The sequence below is a fragment of the Rhinolophus sinicus genome, linkage group LG10, assembly GCF_036562045.2.
Source record: "Rhinolophus sinicus isolate RSC01 linkage group LG10, ASM3656204v1, whole genome shotgun sequence".
Lineage (NCBI taxonomy): Eukaryota > Metazoa > Chordata > Mammalia > Chiroptera > Rhinolophidae > Rhinolophus > Rhinolophus sinicus.
The window spans coordinates 41,935,721-41,955,981 of record NC_133759.1 but is presented as its reverse complement, the minus strand read 5'-3'; the positions used below and the strand labels follow the sequence as shown (position 1 = coordinate 41,955,981).

Here is a 20,261-nt window from a genome sequence, read left to right as displayed (position 1 = left end):
AGGTACCTGTGTGTGATTTCAGATCCCTCTATTGTCCACCTCGCTAGAAGCACAGAGTGTAGAGCCGACTGATGTCCCTGAGTGTCACGGGAACCTGGCATCAGTCTGTGGCATTTCTAGAGACCTGGTGTGGTACAGAGCATGGGGGTTGTTAGGATTAGTGATAATTGAGAGCCCAGGGGACGGGCTGGGTGGTGCTGCCCTCTCAGCAGTGACCTGTCAGCTGTTTCAAGAAGGCCTTTCTAAGGCCAGCACAGACTGTGGTATACCTTTTCCCTTCAGGGGATAGTTCTTTTGGCAAGACACACGCGGAGCCTCAAAATGGACCCGTTTGCCAGAAGCTGCAGTAGAGGAGAGAACACGGGGCATGGAACCAGACAGACCTGGGCTTGAATCTCAGCTCTGCTATTTACTAGCTGTGTGACCCTGAGTCATCGGCTCTCTCTGAGCCAGAAATTCTTTATCAGTAAAGATCCCATAGTTCGGTAGAGATTACAGAGACTCATATTTGAATATGACACAGAATTGGCATTTAATAATTCTTAGGAGTGAGGGAAGGAGTGACCTCTAAGATGTCCTCTTCCGGGAGAGAGAGCAGAAAGTGGAAAACAAATCCGTGTTTATTTTCAGCGTGAAGCGCTTTAATTAGGCTGTTCTATGAGACTGATTCCCCACAACTTCCAAGAACTCACCGAAAAATGTTCATGAAGTGAACAAGGTTGTTGTTTTTCAGGTTGTAAGCTCAGCAGTCACACACAAGTGACAGCACATGCTCACACATGCACCCTGTGTCTGGCGCTGTTCTGAGCACTTTCTACTCCTTAACTCATGTAGTTGGAGCAATAACCCAATGAGAGCGATACCATTTGTCTTTGTTTTTCAGATGAGAAACCAGTACAATTTACATACCATAACATGTATATAAAAGTGTACTTTTCTATGAGTTTTGACAAATGTACACACCTGTGTACCTACTACCAAAATCAAATAGGGACGATTTCCATCACTCTAGAAGGTAGGGATTTCCGTGGGCCCTTCGGAGTCAAATCCCCCACCGCCCAGCCCCAGGCAACCCAGGATCTGCTTCCTGTCGCCACAGATTCCACTTGGATCTTCTAGGGCTCCATATAAATGGAATCATATCTTTTGTTTTGTGTTGTTGTTTTTTTAAATTTATATTTACTGAGATCTAATTGCCATATAACATTGTGTAAGATTAAGGTATAATGTATTGATCTGATACGTTTATATATGGCACTGTGATTTCCACCGTAGTGTTAGCTAACACCTAGTCACAATTATTGCTTTTTTGTGGTGGGAACAGTGAAGATCTAGTCTCATAGCAGCTTTCAAGTTTTGTGGTCTATAATCACTATGCTGTGCATTAGATCTCCAGGACTTATTTATCCACTGGCTACAAGCTTGAACCCTTAATCAACATCTCCCCAATTCCCCACCTGCTGGGTCCTGCTAATTGTCATTCTATTCTGTTCTTAGGAGTTTGGCTTTTTTAGATTCCACACGTAAGTGCAATCATACAATGTTTGTCTTTCTCTGATTTGTTTCACTTAGCATAATGCCCTCAAGGTCCGTCCACGTTGTTGCCAGTGGCAGGGTTTCCTTCTTTCTCATGGCCAAATAATATTCTGTTATATAGATATATATATAGCGAGAGGGAGGGAGGATGGGGGGGAGATAGATAAGAAATATATAAATAGGTAGGTAAGGTGGGTAGAGGGGTTAAGTAGATAGACATATAGAGACATAGATGTCCAAGTCTACGTACATCACATCATCGTTATCCACTCACCCATTGATGGACACAAGATATTTCCATATCTTGGCTGTTGTGAATAATGCTGAAATCAATATGGGAGTGTAGATATCTCTTCATTGTCCTATTTTCATTTCTTTTGGTGATAGACTCAAGAGTGGGATTGCTGGATCATATGGCAGCTCTACTTCTAATTTTTTGAGGAACCTCATAGTGTTTTCCATCACAGCGGCACCGATTTACATTCCCACCGACAGTGCACAAGGGTTCCCTTTTCTCCACATCCTCGCCAACACTTGTTAGTTCTTGTCTTTCTGATAACAGCCATCCTAACAGGTATAAGGTGTCCCATTCTGGTTCTGATTTCCATTTTCCTTATGATTAGTAATGTTGAGCACCTTTTCATGTACCTGTTGGTCATTTGAATATCTTCTTTGGAAAAATGTCTATTCTGATCATCTGCCCATTTTTCAATCAGATTGTTTATATTTTTGTTATTGAGTCATATGAGTTCTTTATATATTTTGGTTATTAACCACTTTTCGATATGTGGTTCGCAAATATTTTCTCCCAATCTGTAGGTTGCTTTTATGTATGTATGTATGTATGTATGTATGTATGTATGTATGTATTTGCTGTGCAACTTTTTAGTTTGACATAGTCTCACTTATTGATTTTTGCTTTGTTCTTTGTACTATTAATGTCATATCTTAAAAATTATTGCCAAGATCAATGTCAGGGAGCTTCTGTCCTGTGTCTTCTTACAAGAATTTCACACTACCAGGTCTTATATTTAAGTTTTTAATCTATTTTGAGTTAATTTTTGAGAATGGTGTAAGGGGTCCACTTTCATTTTTCTGTATGTGGTTATCCAGTTTTCTAAACACCATTTGTTGAAGAGACTATCCTTTCCCCATTGAGTGTTCTTGGCTCCCTTGTCAGAGATTAGTTGAAGGTAAATGCAGGTGTTTATTTTGGGCTCTTGCTTCTGTTCCATTGGTCTACATGTCTATTTTTATGCCAGTGCCATGCTGTTTTAATTACTATAGCTTTGTGTATGATTTGAAATCAGGAAATGTGCTGCCTCCAACTTTGTTCTTTCTCATAATTGCTTTGGCTGTTTGGGGTCTTCTGTGGTTCCATACAAATTTTAGGATTGTTTTTTGGAATCATGTGTTAAGTACCCTTTTGTCTGGCTTCTTTTGCTCAGCATAATATTTTTGAGACTCATCTATGTTGCTACATGTGTCAGTAGTTTGTCCCTTTTTATTGTTCAATAGTACCCCATTTTATAAATATATCATAATTTTTCACTTTCCTGTTGACTATTTGAGTTGTTTCCAGTTTGGGACTGTTATAAATAAAGCTCCAAGGTGTGTTTGTGTATAAGCCTTTGGAATTGCTGGGTTATCATATGAGATAAGTATGTATAATTTTTAAAGAAACTATCAAATGGTTTTTCAAAGTGTCCGTACCATTAGCTATTCCCACCAGCAGTGTGTGAGAGTGCTGGTTGCTCCACACCCTGGCCAATACTTGAGCTGGCAGTTTTCAATTTCAGCCATACAGGGGGGCGTGTGGTGGTATCTCGTGGTTTTAATTGCAGGTCTCTGATGACAGTGGATGCTGAACACGTTTTCATGTACTTATTTGCCATCTGTGTATCTTCTTTTGTGACATTCAAACCTTCTGTCCATGTTTTCATTGGGTTATTTTCCTTATTATTATGAGTTCTTCATATTTTCTGGACATAGGTCCTTTGTAATATATATATATATTGCATATATTTTCTCCATATCTTTGGTCTGCCTTTTCATTTGCTTAATGTGGTTGTTAAGAGAAAGTTTTGAATTTTGTTGATGTCTTGTTTATTAATTTTTTATTTTATGGTCCATACTACTAGTATCCTAAGAATTCTTTGCCTGCCCCAAAATCGCATTAAATGTTTTTGTTCTTTTCTAGAAGTTTTATACGTTTAGCTTTTACATATTTGTCCATGATTCACTTCACATTAATTTCTGTGTATAGTTTGTGGCAAGGGTCGAGATTCATGTTTCTCCCTACAGTTGTCTAATTGCTCCAGCACCATTTGTTGAAAAGTCTCTCCCCACTGAATTACCTCAGCGCCTTTGTTGAAAGTCATTTGGCCAGTGTATGTGTGGGTCTGTTTCTGCCTCTCTACTCTTTTTTGTCCTTATCTCATTGCCACTCTGTCTGGTTCCGGTAGCTTTCTACAAGGTCTGGGGGTCAGCGTCTTTCTCATCCCTTGTTCTCTGCCGGTCAGGCCCCGAGGCGGGGCCCTTGGGAGAATGTCCACCTGGGACTGAATTATGGCCCTCTCCTGATATCCCAGGTCACCTGCATTTGCATGATTTAAAGTTTCAAAATTCTCTCTCCTTACCACGTAAAGTCTGTGAATGTTTATATCTTGCATTCACCTCACTCTAGAGCTCTCAGGCTTTTCTCCCTTCTCCTCCTCCTCCTCTCTTCAAACTTGACCCCAAAAGCCCTTTGAGATAGAGAACAGAAATGCAAAGTGTTTGCCTTTTTAAAGGAGCACTTTTCAAAAGTTTTCTAAGGAACTGAAAAGAACTACATAATGGAAACCATTTTGCAGCCTCCAGCATGGCCATTTATCTCAATAACCATTTCGTTTAAAATGTGGGCCAAACATAAATCATATCTTGAAAGAAAGCATGTTGGTGCCACAGAAATTGCCCTATATTCTTACCACCTAATTTGAAAAATGTGTTTTGAAGCTGGGAAGAAAGCAAACAAGCCTGGGCCCAGCAGCCCTCCTTCCACATGTCCCCAAAATAAATCCTTGCTACTCCCCAAACTAAGTGGAGACGCTGAAGCACAGAAGACACACCCTGCTAAGTCATCCTCTGCTGCTGCTGCTGCTAATTCAGGCCCTGTGGCCTTTGAATGTCATTAGGTAACGAGGGGTTGAGAGCCCACAACCAGGCTGCTCCTCACCTGTCTTTGGAGTGACCCCCCTCTCAGAGCGGACCCTCCTTGACTTTTGGCCATTTAGAGCTCTTAGGTATTATTGGGGCTCGGTTTAAGGACATGCCCAGAGGGAGGGCGCTAAATATAGCAGGGCCTGAGGCCCATTTTCCAGACTAATCAAATGAGGAGACATTTGGCAGCCTGTGCTGTGGGCTGGGAATTCCAGGGTCTCCCATTGAAACCTCACTCAGGAGTCTGTGGTTAAAATGGCACGATTCCCCTATAGCAGGTTTCTTACTTTGCTAGTCAGAACTTCCTGGGAGGGGAAAAAAAAACCAAAATGAAAAAGACCCACAGGTACTACGTCCTGGGACCGGGCACAGCACCTCCTGCAGCCAGCTCGCTGGCTCCCTGGGGCTTCAGTATCCCCACTCTGGACGGTGCATTTTTTTTTTTATCAGGAAAGTCCTATGGGAGCATTGTAAAAAAATTCTAAGATAAAGAATAAAATTTATACCCACGATTCTACCATTTGGAGGTTATTGTTCTGGTTTGCATTTTTACTTCTAGCCTTTTTTTTTTTAACACCATCCATGTATGTGAGGGGGGTCAGGATGATCATAGGTTAATGTCTCTTTCCATAGAATAATTTCTGGTCATTTTCTCACATCATTAAAACTTGCTTAATGTCTGATACTCGTCCTATGCACGGACCAAGCTCTCCAGCCATCTCCCCGGTCGTGGGGGGACAGGGATCCCCACCCCGACAGCAGTTTCTGTTTTCTGGCCCAGCGAATGGCTTGAGCCTCCTGTCCCCCATGGGACAGACCTTCCCTCTGCCTGCGTGCCCCTCCTCCCTGGGCTTGGAGGCCCGGTTCAGCCTCGGGTGGGAAGGTAGAAACAAGCAGCCCTGTCTTCGTGGAGCCTTGCTCTCACTGAGTCCTGTGGCCTGAGATCTGCCCCTCCCCAGTCGGAGGGGACCTGCAGCCTCCACCTACCTTCTCCATTCTTCCTCCCAGTCTAGTAGCTGCTTTCAGCAGCCTATTCTCTACTGCTTCCCACCTGTGCCTCCTTTCAGATGAAAGCCCCCGGCACCCCTTCCAGGACGTCCTGTCCCCGTCTGTGTTGCAGGTGTTAGCTGAGTGCTTGGTGCCTGGGGCCGTGAGTCCAGGCACTTCTGTGACTGCAGGCTTAGTGTCACGGCCTGTACTTTTCTCTGGATCTAGGTTCGGAAACATGAGGCCATTTTTCTCAGACCTCCTCCCCTTATCAATTGCAGCCCAGAGCGTCTGTAGGGGAAGCAGGAAGGATTGGGGGGGACAGAGGCCTCCCGAAGGTGGCCTGCGAGCCACATGTGCACAGGCCCAGGCCCTGCCTCCTCCCTCGATGTGCCTTTGATCAGCTGCTCAGGCTGGAGCCAGGCAGAGGCACCCTCCACACCCCACCGCAGGGCTGGAGGCCCCCCATCCTGCTGCCAACATAAAGCATTTCCTTTCTCCTTTCTCTCCCCTCACCACTGGCGCAGCACGCTTTGTATAAGGCATTATTTTTGTCTTACCAGCTGCCTTGGCCATGACTGTTTCTCTCTAGTAAAACCCTAACCTTGTTCCTGGAACCCCTGGAGGAGTGGGGTCATAGAGCAGTCATGCGGGGCCCCTGAATTGCCACCTGTGGGGGTGGGGATAGGAAAGGCTTATGGGTTCTCCACCAGAAGACTCTAGAGCTGGAAGTTGCCCCAGAAGTTCTAGCTAACTCCCATTCTTCTTCACTGCCTGGTGCCTGAAGACTGAGTTTGGGGCTGGGGTTCCCTGAGAAGACAGGTTGGGTCTCAATTCCTCTCCCAAATCTGGTGCGCAGCAGAGGCCAAGCTAGGAAGGTTGTGAGTGTTGGGGTACAAGAGTGGGGCAGCAGGTGGGCATCTTTCAAAGTGGAGGTACCAGAGTGGTGCTGTGTCACAAGGGGTAGTGCAGGCCCCTGAACATGGGCAGGGGCAGGATCGTTTCATCTCCACTGAAGGAGAGTGAGACCGTAGCTGTAATGAAAAGCAGGGCCCTGGCTGCCAGGGACAGATAGCAAGGGCACTTGGATGTCCCCTGCAGGGCACGGGTTGTCGGTCCCCAGGGTAGCCCTCGCCATCTGCTCCCGCCTTCCTTATGCAGACTCTCTACCCTCTTGTTCAAAGGGCAGAAGGATCTTGACACTTTTGGGTCCCGTGATACAGACATGGACCCTGGGGACAGTCCTTCCTCTGTCCCCTGGATTCTGGACTGACTCTGAGAGGGCAGTGTTATTCCTGAGTTGGCCCATGTGTCTGTGGTGTGAAACCGGGGCATGACGGACGCCATGGGATTGTTTTCCGAGAAAGCCAGTCTGGTGTGTGTGGAGAGTGGGTGGCACAGCACCATAGGGCTGCAGGTCCGAGCAGAGCAGCCCGGGGCCAGGGATACCTGGGGACTGCCGGGCCTGTTCCCTGGACCACGGCCCGGCCCGGGAAAGAAACGGCCCTGCCTTCCCCTCAGGGATCCCGGCAGAGTCTCCACCCAGCGGAGGAAGGCGGAGGAAGCCCACCTGGGGACCCAGCAAGGAGGTTTGGGGAACACAGCCACTCAGAAGCCCAGGGAGGTCTGCATGTTTCCATTTCTTATTTTAAAAAAAAGAAATGCCAAAACTGGGTTTCAAAAACTGGTATATTCGAAATGTTTACATTTAACAAATGAACACTTTTAACACACACACAAATATAATTGTGCCATTCACAAGATAATTACAGTGTTTATAAAAGACAAACCTTAGTCCGTGGCATGCTCTAGGCAGCGTGGCCCAGAAATGGGACACGAGTTTCAAATTAGATGACGAGCAGCTCCTCCAAACCCTCCGTCTCCACTGCAGGCTGGAAAGGGAAACCCTGAGGCCCTCTGGGCGTGTGGGTCTAGCGCACGTTCTCCGGCCACTTGTGCTGAGCCCCGCAGTTCTGAAGTCGCTGGTGCAGAGTGGTGGGTTCCGTTACTGCTGGGGGGCCCTGGCCCCGAGTCTCGGGGCAGCTTAGGATCAGCCCGAGAGGGGACGCAAGAGCCAGGACAGGTCGGAGGCTGGCCTGGCCTTTTATCTGTCCTGGGCTTGCCCGCGGTTCCTGTGTGTGCTGTTGGCTGGGGGGCCACTCACTGTGTGTCAGCATCAGTGTTGGTCCAGGAAGCAAGCTTCAGACTGGTCTTCCTTTTTTTTTTTTTTTTTTTTTAGGAAAAATTTATGTTGAATAAGTTGGGGGATAAAATGGAAAAAGCCTCTCCTCTACCCCTTAACAGCTCCTTCAGGTCTCCTTGACAGGTTGCATAATTTCCTGAGCTTGAGTTACCTACTTTGTACAATGCGGGCTGTCACAGGACGGTTCTCAGGCTCCTGAGAAGACCGAGTGCAGACAGGTGTTTGGCTGAGTAACACCCCGCTATATGGACAGACCGCATTTTCCATTCATCAGTTGGTGGACATTTGGGTTGTTTCCACTTTTTCACTATTTATGACAAGTGCTCTGAACATTCATGTCTAAGCTGTCATGAGGACAGAGGTTTTCGCTTCTCTTGGGGATACACCCAGGAGTGGGATTGTGGGGCCGCGCGGTAACTGACTTTGATGACCTGTCAGTCTGCTGTCCAAAGTGCACTGGCTGCACTATTTTACGTTTCCAACAGCAAGAGAGGAGGGTTGCAGTCTCTCCAAATGTTCACCAACACTTGTTATGATCTGACTTTTTGATTCAAGCCATTCATTGGATACAAAGTGGTATCTCCTTGTGCTTTGGCTTTGCATTTTCCTCGTCCCTAACGGTCAGGGATCCGTGTCCATGCCTTTATGCTCCTGAGCCATCTCTGTCTTTCGTGGACAAAGGTCTGTTCAACGCCTTCGCCCCTTTGTAATTGGGTTCTTTCTCTTATTACTGACTTGTAAATGACGTTCCTTGTCACATATGATTTACAGACATTTCCTCTGAGAGTTGTCTTTTCCCTTTCTTGTGTTCTTAAATGTGTCCTTGAAAACACAAAAAAAGTTTTGAATTTTGATGAGTCCAATTAAGTGCTTTGTTGCTGTGCTTTGGGTTTTCTTGGTTTCAGTTTTAAAATATGTAAAACATTTACTTGGTTCTAAAGTTAAAAAGTACGCTCCCAGCAGTCCCCTCTCCATGCCACCCACCCCCTAAAGGTAGTCATTTCAATTCATTTCTGTTTTACCATTCTTGTGTTTATTTTTGCAAAACTTAAAAAAGAATTTTAAAATATTATTCTCTTCTTTCTCACACACAGTGCCAGATACCGTGCATTTTTCTTTCACGCAGTAAATGCTGGAAACTGCCCCATATCCGTTCATCAAGCTCTTTCTGTTTTAGGGCCACAGTGACCCACGGGATGTGCAGTGAATGGTTTCATTAGCTGGTTCCGACGTGGGCTGTTTCCAGTCTTCTTTTCCTGGAACAAATCATGCAGCAGGGAATGATGTCCTTTTGTATATATGGAGGTGTGTCTTGGAGACTCTTGAAAGTGCGCTTGCTGGGTCAACAGTGAAGACAAAAGTAATTCTGTTGGATATAGCCTGATTTTCCTTCGTAAGGGTTGTACCATTAACGCCCCACCAGCATCGCAGGACAGGACTGCTTTCCCACAGGTTCACGGTGGATTGTCAAGCTTTGGGGTTTTTGCCAGTCAGATAGGTGAGAAAATGCTCTGTTGCTTTCTTTAAAAATCAACTTTATTAAGGTATGACTTATATACAATAAAATGCACTCATTTAAAATGTCCAGCTAGGTCTTATTATAGTAAAAAGAGACCGGGTCTTATATTAATTGTTGCTCCAAAAGACACATGAGAACTGACTGTCCGGCTAGGTCTTATTTTGGGGGAAACACGGTATATAGTGAGTTGTGACAGATGATCTACTGTCACCATAGATTAGTCTTAATTAGAATTAGAATTCCATATAAATGGGTTTACACAGTATGTAGTCTTTTGTTTGGGCCTCTGACTCAGCGTAAGGATTCTGAAATACATGGACTCGCACATGTCAGTGGTTTGTTCTTTTGATGGTGAGAAGTCTCCACTGTGTGGATATTCCACAGTTTCTCTGTTTGCCTGTTGATGGACATTTGGGTTGATTCTAATTTGTGCCTATTATAAATAAGGCTGCTATGATCATTCTTGCACAAGTCTTGCAGACATGTGTTTTCATTTCTTTGGGGTAAATAGAAGTAGAATGGCTGGGTCATATGGTTTAAGTGTATGTTTAATTTTGTAAGTCACCAGACCTTTCTCCCAAGGGGTTAGGCCAATTGACATTTCCACTAGCAGCAGTGTGAGTTCCCAGCGTCTTTATTCTGACTGTTCTAGGTGGGGTGTGCAGTCGCTCTGTGGTTTGGATTTGCATTTCCCTGAGGACAAAGGATGCTGAACCTCTTTTCAGGTTCTTACTGGCCATTGTAGTTCCTCTTTTGTGAAGTGTCTTCAAATCTTTTGCCCATTTATTAAAAAATCAGGTTGTCTATTATTGAGCTGTAAGAGTTTTCTGTATATTTTGGATACAGGTCCTTTTATATACAGTATGGATGTTTTCTCCTAGTTTGTGGTTTGCCTTTTCATTTTCATAGTGGTATCTTTCAGAGACCAGAAGTTTTGACTTTTTTTTTTTTTTAAATTTTATTAGGAAACTGTGTGTTTCTCCAGGGCCCTTCAGCTCCAAGTTGTTGGACTTCAATCTAGTTGAGGGCGCAGCTCAGCTCCAAGTCCAGTCGCCCTTTTCAATCTTAGTTGCAGGGGCGCAGCCCACCATCCCATGCAGGAATTGAACTGGCAACCTTGTTGCTGAGAGCTCGGCTCTAACCAACTGAGCCATGTGGCCGCCCAAGAAGTTTTGATTTTTTGAAGTCCCAATTTTTTCTTTTCTGGTTAGTACTTTTTGTGTCCTAAGAAATTTTAGCATAACTTTTATTCTGATTAAGGTCGAATACCTTTGGTTATGTTTAAGGGCCCACTGCCTGCCTTTTTCTGTGAACTATGTCTTTGGCCTGCTTTTTAAATATCAGTTCATTGATCTTTCTCTTCTTTATTTTTAAGAGCTCTTTGTATATTAGGGAGATTAACCTTTTATGGTATGCTGCAATGTTTTCGCCCAGTTTGTGGTCTTTTTTACTTATAGTGTATTTTCCATGCAAAATTGCATACGTGGTTTTACATAATCCAATGTATGTTTTTATTGCTTAGAGATTTTAGGTCAGAGGCTCCCCACTCCCAGGCTGTAAAGCAATTTACCCAAGTTTGCATCTAGTATTTGTATGGTTTTCTTTTTCTTTTTCTTTTTTTATAGTGAGATGTCTGTTCCATTTGGAGTTAATTCTCACGTACAGTGTGAAGCATGGAATCAATTTTATCTTTTTGCAAATGACCATCCAGGTGTCCCCATATCATCTATATTAAACTCCATTTTCTAATGAGTTGAGGTCACAGGCCCCAGACCTTTATCATCAAAATACGAAATTCCCATGTGTCCTTGGACATTCTATTTTGTTCTTTCTGGACTAATTTTGTTCCATTTGCCCATCTGTTTAGGTTCATGCTGACATAACCCTCTTAATTATAGACATTATGACATGTTTAAATACATAGTAGAGGAACCTCATTGCCCCTTTTGAAAGGTTTTCCTAGATATTCTTATTTTTCCACATAAACTTTAGAACCAGCTAGCCTAGCTCCAGAAAGGATACTTGATAAATTTATATGTTAACTTGGGAAAAGTTAACATCTTGATGTTGAATCGTCCTATGCAAAAACAAGGGGTGTTTCCCCATTCGTTTCAGTTTACTTTTCTTACGAGGCTATTGCAAGACTATTTTGAAGGTTTTCTTCATATAGATTTTGTGTCTTTCATGTTACGTCTATTCCCTAGTAATTTCTCTTTTGCATGGCTCTTATAATGGGTTCTTCTATTACATTTTCTAACTGGATGTTGTTTGTATATAGGGAGGCCATAATATGAGTTAATTTTATACCTTGCTGGCATGAATGTTATTGCTGTATTCATGCCAGCGTGTGTTTTCTTGGGCTTTCTAGGTGTACTTGCGTATCATCCAGGAAGAGATTATCTCTTCCTTAGGCGGTCTTTTTAAAGCTTTGTATTGCATAGTCTCAAATTTCTTCTTTTAAAAAAGAAGGTACCAGTTTATACTCCTCCTGCAAGTGTTTCACCATATCCTTGCCAGCACTGAGTATTAACATTTTAAAAAACCTTTATACCGATTGAAACCTCTATTCTGGGCCCCTTCTCCACCAAGTGCTGTGCGCAGCCAGCGGGGAGCGCCGATCTCAGCCCCTCTGGGAGTCCACAGTCAGGAGAGGACAAGACTTAAGTCTCTTTCCCTCCCCCAGTCTATTTAGAAATAACTGTCAAATAATAAAAACTGTATATATTTAGGTTGTACAACGTGATGATTTAATATACATATACACTGTAAAATGATTACTACAATCAAGTTAATTAACACACCGATCACCTCACAGTTACTTTTTCGTGTGCATGGTGAGAACACTTAAGATCTACTCTCTTAGCCAATTTGAAGTACACAATACAGTATTACAGTTTAATACCGTCCATCCCCAGAACTTCACCCTCTTGTAACTGGAAGTTGTGCCCTCTCACCATCTGTCCACTTCCCCCAGGCCCTGGCAACCACCCATCTACTCCCTAGTTCTGAGAGATTGCTGGACTTTTTTAGATTACACATGTAAGATCATATAGTACTTGTCAAGGCTGACGTTTCTGGAGGTTTAAAATTAAGGCGCTGCTGCCTCTCTGAGCCCAGCTGATGGGAAAAGGCCTGCCTGCCCCAGGGGAGGAACCCACCTAGGGCCCAGGGAACTCGTTCTGGACAATCCCTGCGCAGTATGTGAAGTCCTCCCCTCTGCCCTCTGTAGCGTCCCACCACAGCCCCCAGTCCAGGAGAGGACAAACGTAAGTCTTGATCCCCTACACGGCCTGGGCAGTGCCAGGAGCACAGGACAGACCCACGCTCCCTCCCGGGAGGCCCCCAGTCAGGCCAGCTGGCTTCCCTGGCTTTACTATCCATCTAGTAAAATGGATAAACGTGATGGAAGCGCCTGCCTTCCCGTAAAGCCCTGCTCTCCTGTGAACAACCCTGTCTGCCCATCCGCAGAGGGCATTGCTCAGTGACGTACCTCTGCTGGGCAGAGAAGGGCAGGGCCTGCCGGCCTGGCCACTGAGGTTGTAGAGCCACGGGCCACCGGGCGCCCCCGCCGCCAAGGCCCCCTCCTTCTTGCAGCTGCCCCAGCCTTTCAGGCCGTCCAGGCAGCCATTTGTTCACACAACCTCCCCCCCACACACCTGTGCTCTCAGCTCTGCACTTTACTTGCTGTGTGATCCCAGGCAAACTGCCTTACCTCTCTGAGCTTGTGTCTGTCTGTACCTCACAGGCTGTTGCGAGGTGTGAAGGAGTGTTTGCACCAGGTCTGCACGGCTCCTGGCACAGGGAGGGGCTCCATAAATGTGTGTTCAGTGAATGAAAGAATGAATTCTGCTGGTGAATCCTCTGGTCGCTCGTCTCCCTGCTCAATGGTCAGAACAGGAGGGGGGCATCAGGCCCAGGGGCTCCTGGGTGCAGCACCCACTCCCGCTGAATCCCAGCCCGGGGGGCAGGCCCAGGAGTCCCCTTCAGGCCACGCTGAGGATGAGCTGGGTGGCTCGCTGGGCGGAGAAGGGCAGGGCCTGCCTGCCTGCCACTCAGGTTGCCAGACTCCTCCACTCTCCTCTCTGCCCCTGCAGGCCTGTGGATCTTGGCACTGCAGTCCCATCCCAGTGGCCTCTGACGGTTGGGGACATGGGGGTGTGTGAGAGGCACACCCACCAGCCCTCCCCGCCCAGGGCTGCTGGGTCCTCAGGAGAGGAAATTTCCTTCTCTATTTATTTTCTACATCCTTGACTTTGAAAGCCAAGCTGGTGTTGATATTTACCTTGGCCGGGCCTCCTCATCTCCCCGGGCCAGCCTCGTGTAAACACGATGTTCTTTCTCTCAAGCTAGCATTGAGGTGGCCTTTTGCAACCAATTCTAGGAATTCTGAAAGTCTGAAGACGTAAGTTCAGGGACCAGCCCCCCAGGGAGCTCAGGGTGCAAGGAGCTGGGGGGCCTCTGTGCTGGCCTCTGGGGCCAGCCAGGGCAGGCCTCCCCCCACTTTCTCCCATTCCTGTGTGTGTGTGGGGGGCTCCACAGTCACATCTCCCACCACCCTAGATCAGACTCAGAAGTCTCAAGTTCCCCGAGGACCCACACAGGACGGACAGAAGCAGGATCTAGCTGTCTCCCGGGGCTGGGGGGCGAGGGCTTACTCGCCAGGGGCAGCCAGCTCCTTAGCATCTGTCTGGACGTGTGGTTTTTCCTCCAGTTGGCACCTGGACCCCAGTTCACATGATCATGGAGCGGGCTGCCCAGTGTGGGAACCTGTAGGAGCAGGAAGTGCGTGTCCGCAGGCAGCCTGCGCCCCACTCCGCAAGGTGCAGTCCAAGTTCCTGCCCTCAGTCAGTTTACCTTCCAGAGGCACCTGGACAATAAGGAAGCCATTAAAGACAAGATGACCTGGGGGGTCGTGGTCAGGGCCGCAGGAATGAGTCAGTGGGGCCTGATGGGGCTGGACAGCCAAGAGGCCTCCATACCTCCCTGGGCCAAACCCCAGCACCCCCGGCTGGGCCACTAGCTGGCTCTTAGCAGGGAGATCTTGGGCAAATGACGTGGTCCTGAGCCTTGGTTTCATTATACAAGAAATGGAGGTGTCACTCCCTTAGTGACCAGGGAGTTGTGAAGCACAGTGTGTCACCTGCAAGTGGGAGCCACTGTTCCTTTTACTTGTCACAGCTGCACAGCCCTGAGCATGCGTGGGCCTCACTGGGCCACAGAACACTCTGCTAAATGTCTCCCCTTTCTCCACACAGATCTGGGACATGAGCGACGACGAGACCGTCTGACGCAGCCCACCCTTGCGTGGCCAACTTCTCCCCGGCTGCCTGCTGACGGGCTCAGTGGCTGGAGCAGGACTGCCACCCAACCTTTCTGGTTCCCTCCTCTGCGTACCTTGAGGACTGAGGCCTTCCCTCTGCTGCCCAGGAGCTGCTGGTAGCCTCCCTTTCTCATGATTCCTGACACCGCCCGCTCTGAGCTCAATAATAACCATGGCATTGCCGTCTGTCTGGGACTTGGCTCCCTCCACGAGTTCTTTTTTCTCGTTGTCACAGTGTTTGAGGCAAGCTCCCGGATCCCTTCCACCTTGGCCCTCGTGGGGTGGCACTGCGGACTGGGAGGAGTTGGCCCAGCACAGACTAAATGGGGACGTGAGAAAGCAGGTCCTACAGACCACTGTGGGGGCCACATGGCACACCCCATGCCCTCCCAGACACCACGCTCCCCCAGCCAAGTGAGGGCTGCTCCCTCCGCATTGGTGCCTGGGAGACCTTCACACCAGTGTGGGTGGCTGTGTGTGTGTGTCTGCCTGTCTGTCTGTGGCCAGGCGTCCAGCAGGCAGCGAGGGTTTATTCAGATGGGCTCGGCCATGTGTCACTCAGGCTCAGACTGATTTTCTTCTTTACCCTGGGTTTGCAAGTCTGTGATACCCACAGAGGTTGACATGGAAACCCAGGAGAGAGGAGTTACCCTTCCCACACTTTTTATCCTTCTAGTGTCATCTTTAGGCTCAGGTCTGGAACCAATGACAAAATGGAATCTGAGGCTGACTCTTAACCAGAGTAGGATTTCTGTTGGTTAGGTTGTAAATGAGGCTTCCATATAGAATTAAAATCCTAGATTTCCATCCTATGTGGGGCTTAAATAGGGGCGCCTCTGTAGACAGGCACAATGCCCTGAGCACCCCCCCCCCCTTCCGCCTTACATAAGCAAAGGCCCGGCTCTGTCACTCCAGGACCCCCAGGGGCACACACACAGTCCGTGGTTTAAGAGCACTTTATTATTGTTCTTAAGGCTACTTTTAAGTACAAAAAAAAGATGGCCTGCCAAACCTTTTTTTTCCTTCTTCCACAAAAAAAACAGGCCACAGAGAATGGTATATTACAGATTTACAAACACGGAGAGAACTGTCCGACGCACTGCAGATTGGTGGCTCTGTGAAGCAGCTCACAGCGCCCCTCCAGAGGCAGGGACTGCGTCCTTTCCCGGTAAAGGGTTTGGTTTCCTGTTCCCTGTCTGCGCGAGGCCCCTCCGGGGTACTGCCTATCCCAGATAGGTCAGTGCACCAGGGACCTGGCTGTCAGCGCCACTGTCCCCTCCCAAAGCGATGCCCTCGTTCACTGACAGAGAACTGGCTGAGGAGCCATTCCTCACAGAGCCCCCGGCAGTGGGTTGTTTTCCTGTGGCAATGCTCAGTAGCCTGTAGCAATAACAAACTAGTGGCTATTAAGGCAGATGCAGTGTTCTCATAGAATAACTGTGTTCCTGCACTTTTACAGACAAATCTACGACAAAAAAAAAAAGATCAACTTTTTTTTCCAAACAAAAAAAATATGAATGATTACAATAGGAAAGGGAAAAATTAAATAGCTACATATCATTAACAAATTAATTGTTCTTCAAAAAATACCTACAAATTTCTCTGTACATTCTTTACGCACAGCGTAATGATGGTCTTAAAGTTACCTATATAAAAAAAGTGTTCTCAACGATTCTTCCTACAGAAAATATAGGGGCCTGGATGCGAAAGCCTGGAAGCCCAGTTAAGTGGGAGTGAAATGTGTGCAGGGGGCGAGAGGAGAAGGGCTTTTCTTTCGCTTTTCAAAGACCAGCAGCCACCCCGTGACCACAGCAAGAGCAAATCCTCCGACCTTTTCACCTGGTGCCAATTTTCAAAATGAACCAGTTAACCTGTATTTTTCTCACTGAAAGGCAGCCTCGAGGGTTCCCATGAGTCCACCATGCCTTGCAGGTGAAGTGGTCACGCCCATGTCACCTGGCCAGGTGACTTCCTAAGCCCTCTGGTGGGCGAGGCTGGAATGTAGCCCAGTGGAGGGGCAGGGGGATAGACACATGCAATTACCAAAAAGATCAGCTACTGAACACCCACAGCTGTGTCTGTCATGCTTTCTTCACCTAATGTCTAGTTAGTAGCTATTACTATAGCAAATGATAATAAATGCAGTAATAACTGTATAAAGTCAGAGGAATGTATACTGCCTTGGCCCCAGCGTACGAGGAAGCATACAAAATACCGTATATCACAGATTGTCAGTAATCTGCTGTTCAGCCAAGAGAGTTAAAGGGAGCAGTTTCTGCATGGAGGGAAGCTGAAGACACAAATCCCAACTCCCCAGGAGCTAGTAATGAGCAGGCAGGGACGCAACACAATAATGATGCCGTCAGCCTATAGCACAAACTCCAGCGTCCGACCCCACGGCGGACCGATGGACTCAACCGCCCATCCCAGGGGCCGGCTAGCCCCACACTACCTGGGAGTAACGTAAATATCAAATACCAATCTTAGAGTACAACTGTACCAGCAGTAAGTGTATCTAGGACTGTAACTGACAAAAATAAACTAATTCTGAACAGAAGCTAGCCAAGTATTAAGGTTTGTGTTTGCTGTCTATACAATTAATAGAAACCAGCTATTTTTCTCCATTTAAAACATGCATCACATTTAAAGCACTACGGAACCTCCAAGCCTCAGCTCTAGTCTAACAAACTGCAGTGTTTAGGAAAAGTAAAATGCCCGTGATTGGTAGTCTGCAGTCCAGTTGCAAGCACCTGAAATCTAGAGAGAGAAAGACCTATAACCTGTATGAGACTTCCCCTTCCAAAAAGCTGTTTGTCTAAAATTAAAAAACAACAAAATCACACAAATGGTCAGAAATGTCATCCTTAAACCCTTTGTTTTTCAGCAGTTTGCCCTCCGAGTTCTAGCATCTCACATAAAGTTGTCAGGCAGGCAACTCTAGTCCTCCTCCAATAGTGCAAATCAGACACGACAGTTCTCTTCAAGTAGACGCACACACACAAGCGCACACATGTGGGCTGCACCGAACAAGCCACGGGAGCTAAGCCACACTCACCCCGGTCTCGAGAAGCAAATGGAAAAGCACAAAGCGTTTGGGTCACCACCGTCATGGCTTGTGACTGAGAAAGCGCGTGCCGTGGAGTCCTGGCCCTGTCAGGGCAGCAGACCTGCATCAGAGGTTTCTTTGGTAACTGAGGCAGGAAGTTAGGATGCTACATGACAGATGTTCCACACGCCGTTCCTGCTATCATGTTCGAGGGCCCTGGCGTACACATACCAAGCAAGTACAAAACAACAAAAATCCCAACGACATGGTTTTTGCGAATAAACCATCCCTTCCCTTCCCCCCCACCCCACTCCCACGATTTTTTTTGTTTTTCCATTTTTTAAGCACTGACTGACTGTTCGAAGCTCAGGCAAACCATGCAGATCGACGTCTTATTCAAGGGTGGTGATCCCTTTCAGGAGACCACAGACGGGGAGTGACTGTGGCTGACCATGTGGGCAGAGGGGCTGGCGGGCTGGCCCCTGCGTGAGGCCGACTCAGGGCTGCTGGATGCGCCGTCCTTGGCCGCCTTGATCTGAAGCCACGTGTCTCCCAGGGCTTTGGCAAAGTGGTCGTCCACGGAGCCCGTGATGGACACGGAGTTGGGCGCCGGCTCCGGCTCCTTGTAGTTCTTGCCCAAGCTCCTGCGGAAATGCTCCTCCACCACAGGGTCACAGGTGGTGGTGGCTGCAGGGGAGCAGGACAGCGGTCAGGGCTGGGATCTGGGGACAGAGGGCCCACCTCCACGCAGCGTAGCCGAGCACTAGGGCAGCTCACCTCTCTGAACCTGTAACCTGGCAACGTGCCTGCCACCTGGGCTAGTTACGAGTTCAGAGAGAATGTGGCATTAAGTGATGGTAGAGCCCCTTGTTCTGCCAACAAGAGAGAGATCTAGAGGTCAGGGCTGATGTGTTTGTTCCGCCCTTCCCACCGACCCCAGAAACAATGCTTGCTGTAAATGTGCTCAAATAAAACCTACTTTTTCAGCCTCAATTACCAATAAATTCCACGGGCTAGATGGTCCCATCTACAGCATGAGACAGAAGGAAGCAAACTCCAGTTGAAGTCATGTTGACTGAGGGAGCCCAAGCCCACCTGGCTGTCCCCTCTCCCCAGGGACACTTACAGCTCGGGGCCCTCCGGTAGCTGGCCGGCCCTGCCACACAGCCACTGTGTGCGATGGGGCAGTGGGAGAGGTTGCAGTTGCGGGCACTGGCAGAGGCACAGGTGATCACGGAAGGCCGGTTCTGGGGAGAGAAACGAGGCTGCCATGAGCTCAGGCTTGCAAACAGAGAGTTCTGCTTCCCCACCCAGTCCTTAGACACCCGCCACCTCTGAGGGCGGCCGACCACCTCCCCGCCCCTCCCACACCATGGCTGGGCACTCGTCCTGCCTGGAGAGCCAAGTGCCACCAGCCATCTTAGCACCCGAATCCCCCATCTATTGGACCCCAGCTCCTCCATGCAGGGTCCTCACCAGCACCCACCACCGCTCTGCTGTGAGCCCGTCCTGAAGCCCCTCCTGACCAAAGCAAATCAAAGCCCAGCCCATCTGCCGACTCCTGCTTCATCATTGGTCAAATTGCCGAAGGATGAAATAACAGTGATTCCAGAGCGAGGGAGCCTCCCAGGGTGTGTGAGAAGCCTCCACAGCGCCTACGGTTGAGGTCCCCAGAGCGGCGGTCCTGCCTGCTATGTGCCACTGTACCCCAGGGGATCTCTGAGCAATCCCAGTACCCTTCCTGCATACATTGTTTTTGCTGAAGCCAGACAAGCTCAGGTTGGTTTCCATTATGACCACACCAATGATGGAGACAGAAATGCAGAAAATACATGTTAAATGTATGAATTCCACGCCAACCACCCCTTACCCAATCTGCTCTGCCGAATCTCTCCTTCCCCATAACCAGCACACTGCCCGGCAAACTCCACCCTTCCTTTAAAACCCTGTTCAAATACCATCTCTGTGAAGCCTTTTGTGATACCCCCTCCCTCCCCCATTCAGCAAGGAAATCAGCCATTCCAGGTGTGCCTGTAACACGCCAGCACCTGCCTCTTCCTCGAGAACATGCACCAATCAGAGCAGGGACCAGAGGGTTTCTGCATCCCCCACCCTGGTGCCATATCCAGGCCAGGAAATATCTGTGAACCCAGCTGGGCTTCCTCACATTCCAGCCAGGAAAGGCATCTCCTGCGCGCCCCAAGGGCAAGACGGGCAAGGACGTGCACTAAGCTCCAAGACTGCAAGTGAGGGGCTAGTTGAAGGGTCACCCCAAAGGGTCCAATGACGAAAGAAGTGTCAACAGAGGGGAATCAGGCTTGTCTACCCAGCTTTCCTTACAAAGATAACACAAAAGGCTTCCCAGCAAACCTTCCTATGACGGGAAATGCACAGGAACAACAAGGACACATTCTGTGATGAAGATCTGGGTCTACTAGTATGAACTGGG

General features: G+C 47.8%; 2 protein-coding genes across 11 annotated transcripts in view; one reads left to right on the top strand and one right to left on the bottom strand.

Annotated features, from left to right (window-relative positions):
* The window catches only part of ATG7 (autophagy related 7), a 219,893-nt gene extending 204,932 nt beyond the window's left edge, over positions 1-14,961 (top strand). For all 4 annotated transcript variants that reach the window (XM_019732654.2, XM_019732653.2, XM_074312982.1 and 1 more), the window contains exon 19: positions 14,702-14,961. In XM_019732654.2, the coding sequence (XP_019588213.2) occupies positions 14,702-14,734 (33 nt within the window). In that variant the 3' untranslated portion in view covers positions 14,735-14,961. The remainder of the gene's footprint in view (positions 1-14,701) is intronic.
* A 747-nt stretch (positions 14,962-15,708) lies between these two features.
* Positions 15,709-20,261, bottom strand: part of VGLL4 (vestigial like family member 4) — a 143,894-nt gene continuing 139,341 nt past the window's right edge. For all 7 annotated transcript variants that reach the window (XM_019732657.2, XM_019732658.2, XM_074312984.1 and 4 more), the window contains 2 exons: positions 18,939-19,059; positions 15,709-18,499 (listed from right to left, as the gene is read on the bottom strand). In XM_019732657.2, the coding sequence (XP_019588216.2) occupies positions 18,228-18,499; positions 18,939-19,059 (393 nt within the window). In that variant the 3' untranslated portion in view covers positions 15,709-18,227. The remainder of the gene's footprint in view (positions 18,500-18,938; positions 19,060-20,261) is intronic.